The sequence below is a fragment of the Frieseomelitta varia genome, unplaced genomic scaffold (assembly GCF_011392965.1).
Source record: "Frieseomelitta varia isolate USP_RPSP 00005682 unplaced genomic scaffold, Fvar_1.2 scaffold_1652, whole genome shotgun sequence".
In the NCBI taxonomy this organism is placed as follows: domain Eukaryota; kingdom Metazoa; phylum Arthropoda; class Insecta; order Hymenoptera; family Apidae; genus Frieseomelitta; species Frieseomelitta varia.
Genome location: NW_025109364.1, coordinates 2,915 through 4,233, shown reverse-complemented (window position 1 = coordinate 4,233; position 1,319 = coordinate 2,915). Strand labels below are relative to the sequence as shown.

Sequence of the window (1,319 nt, the reverse complement as noted above, 5' to 3'; positions counted from 1 at the left end):
AACCAAATCGGATCTGGAGACTCGGCGAAACTTCAGAACTAAGTATGGAAGGGATCCACCGTCACGTCCATCAATTTGTGTATGGCATAAGAAATTTATAGAGACAGGGACAGTGTTCGATAGAGAAAGGACGACCAAGAACATCGATCGCGTAAGAAATCGAGTACCGTTTTTTGATGTGCTTCGTGCAATTAATGGTGTCCATATAGAGGTGTATTAAATGAAGCAAAAAAGAAAACTTAAATATATACGTCAGATTTTGCAATAATTTCCACTTATTTGTCTTCTCATTTGCCTTTGTAATAAATTTTTGAAATTGTAAAGAGACTTTATGGACACCCCGTATATTTATATCTTTTAATACACTTCTATATGAACACCATTAGTAATGGTACCTATACAGAGGTATATTAAATGAGGCAGAAAAAAAAAAACTTAGATATATACGTCTCATTTTGTAATAATTTCCACTTGTCTGTCTTTTTATTTGCCTTTGTAATAAATTTTCGAAATTGTAAAGAGACTTTATGGACACCACAGTAGATTTAGCACCACCTAGATTCCTTCTTCGGAATATGTAATCAAGTACTGATAAACACGTATATTTACAGGCGAGATTACTCACCGGTAAACGAGGTGCCGGACAATTGTTCCGCGTAGAGGCCGTACGGGCATCGTTGAGGATTGTTCTGGCCAACGGGCAGAGCACCGGGGCAACGTTCGTCTTCGCTAGAGAACTCGTTGCCGAATCCTGTCAGATACTGGAGAAGAGAGAGAAGAGAGAAACGCGCGTGTAAAGAGGAACGAGAAACTGCAGTCGGGGTATCGGCGATCGCGAGAGTGCCTACCTTGAACTCGTCCTTCGTCGCGCGACGTTCCTCCATCCTGTCGAATACACCTTCGTTCCGATCGCTTCGCCCTTTTATACGCGGACATCACGTCCTCGACTCGTGCGTAATCGCGATTAAGCGAGATCATCATTATGCAAGGAACGTGTTTAGGTGTTTTGCCGAGTGCGTGGACCAATCGCGTCGCGAAACAGGAGAAGGCGCGACTCGTTAATATACGGAATACAAGAATGGGTGTGCGACGCCCGTGTCTCGCTCGAAAATTAAAAATTCCATGCGCGCGTTTATGGAAGATTTATCGCGCACGTTCTTGGGACGAGCCCTCTGCACGTACGTACGTATATGTAATTTATTCGACTCCTCGACAAGGTCCAAACTAATGAATCCTGTCCGGTCGCTTGTTAAAAATTTGCGATAAACACAAATCTGTTTTTTAGCTCTTAGCGGGCAGAGGCAATGGAAAAGAGCAAG

General features: G+C 43.0%; 1 protein-coding gene across 1 annotated transcript; it reads right to left on the bottom strand.

Annotated features, from left to right (window-relative positions):
• Nucleotides 1–612: 612 nt before the first annotated feature.
• On the bottom strand, nucleotides 613–1,022 carry LOC122538517 (homogentisate 1,2-dioxygenase-like). The gene is made up of 2 exons (XM_043672675.1): nucleotides 849–1,022; nucleotides 613–761 (listed from the first exon to the last, which is right to left on the bottom strand). The coding sequence occupies exons 1-2, from the start codon at nucleotides 882–884 to the stop codon at nucleotides 618–620; spliced, it is 180 nt and encodes a 59-aa protein (XP_043528610.1). The 5' UTR covers nucleotides 885–1,022; the 3' UTR covers nucleotides 613–617.
• Nucleotides 1,023–1,319: the final 297 nt, after the last annotated feature.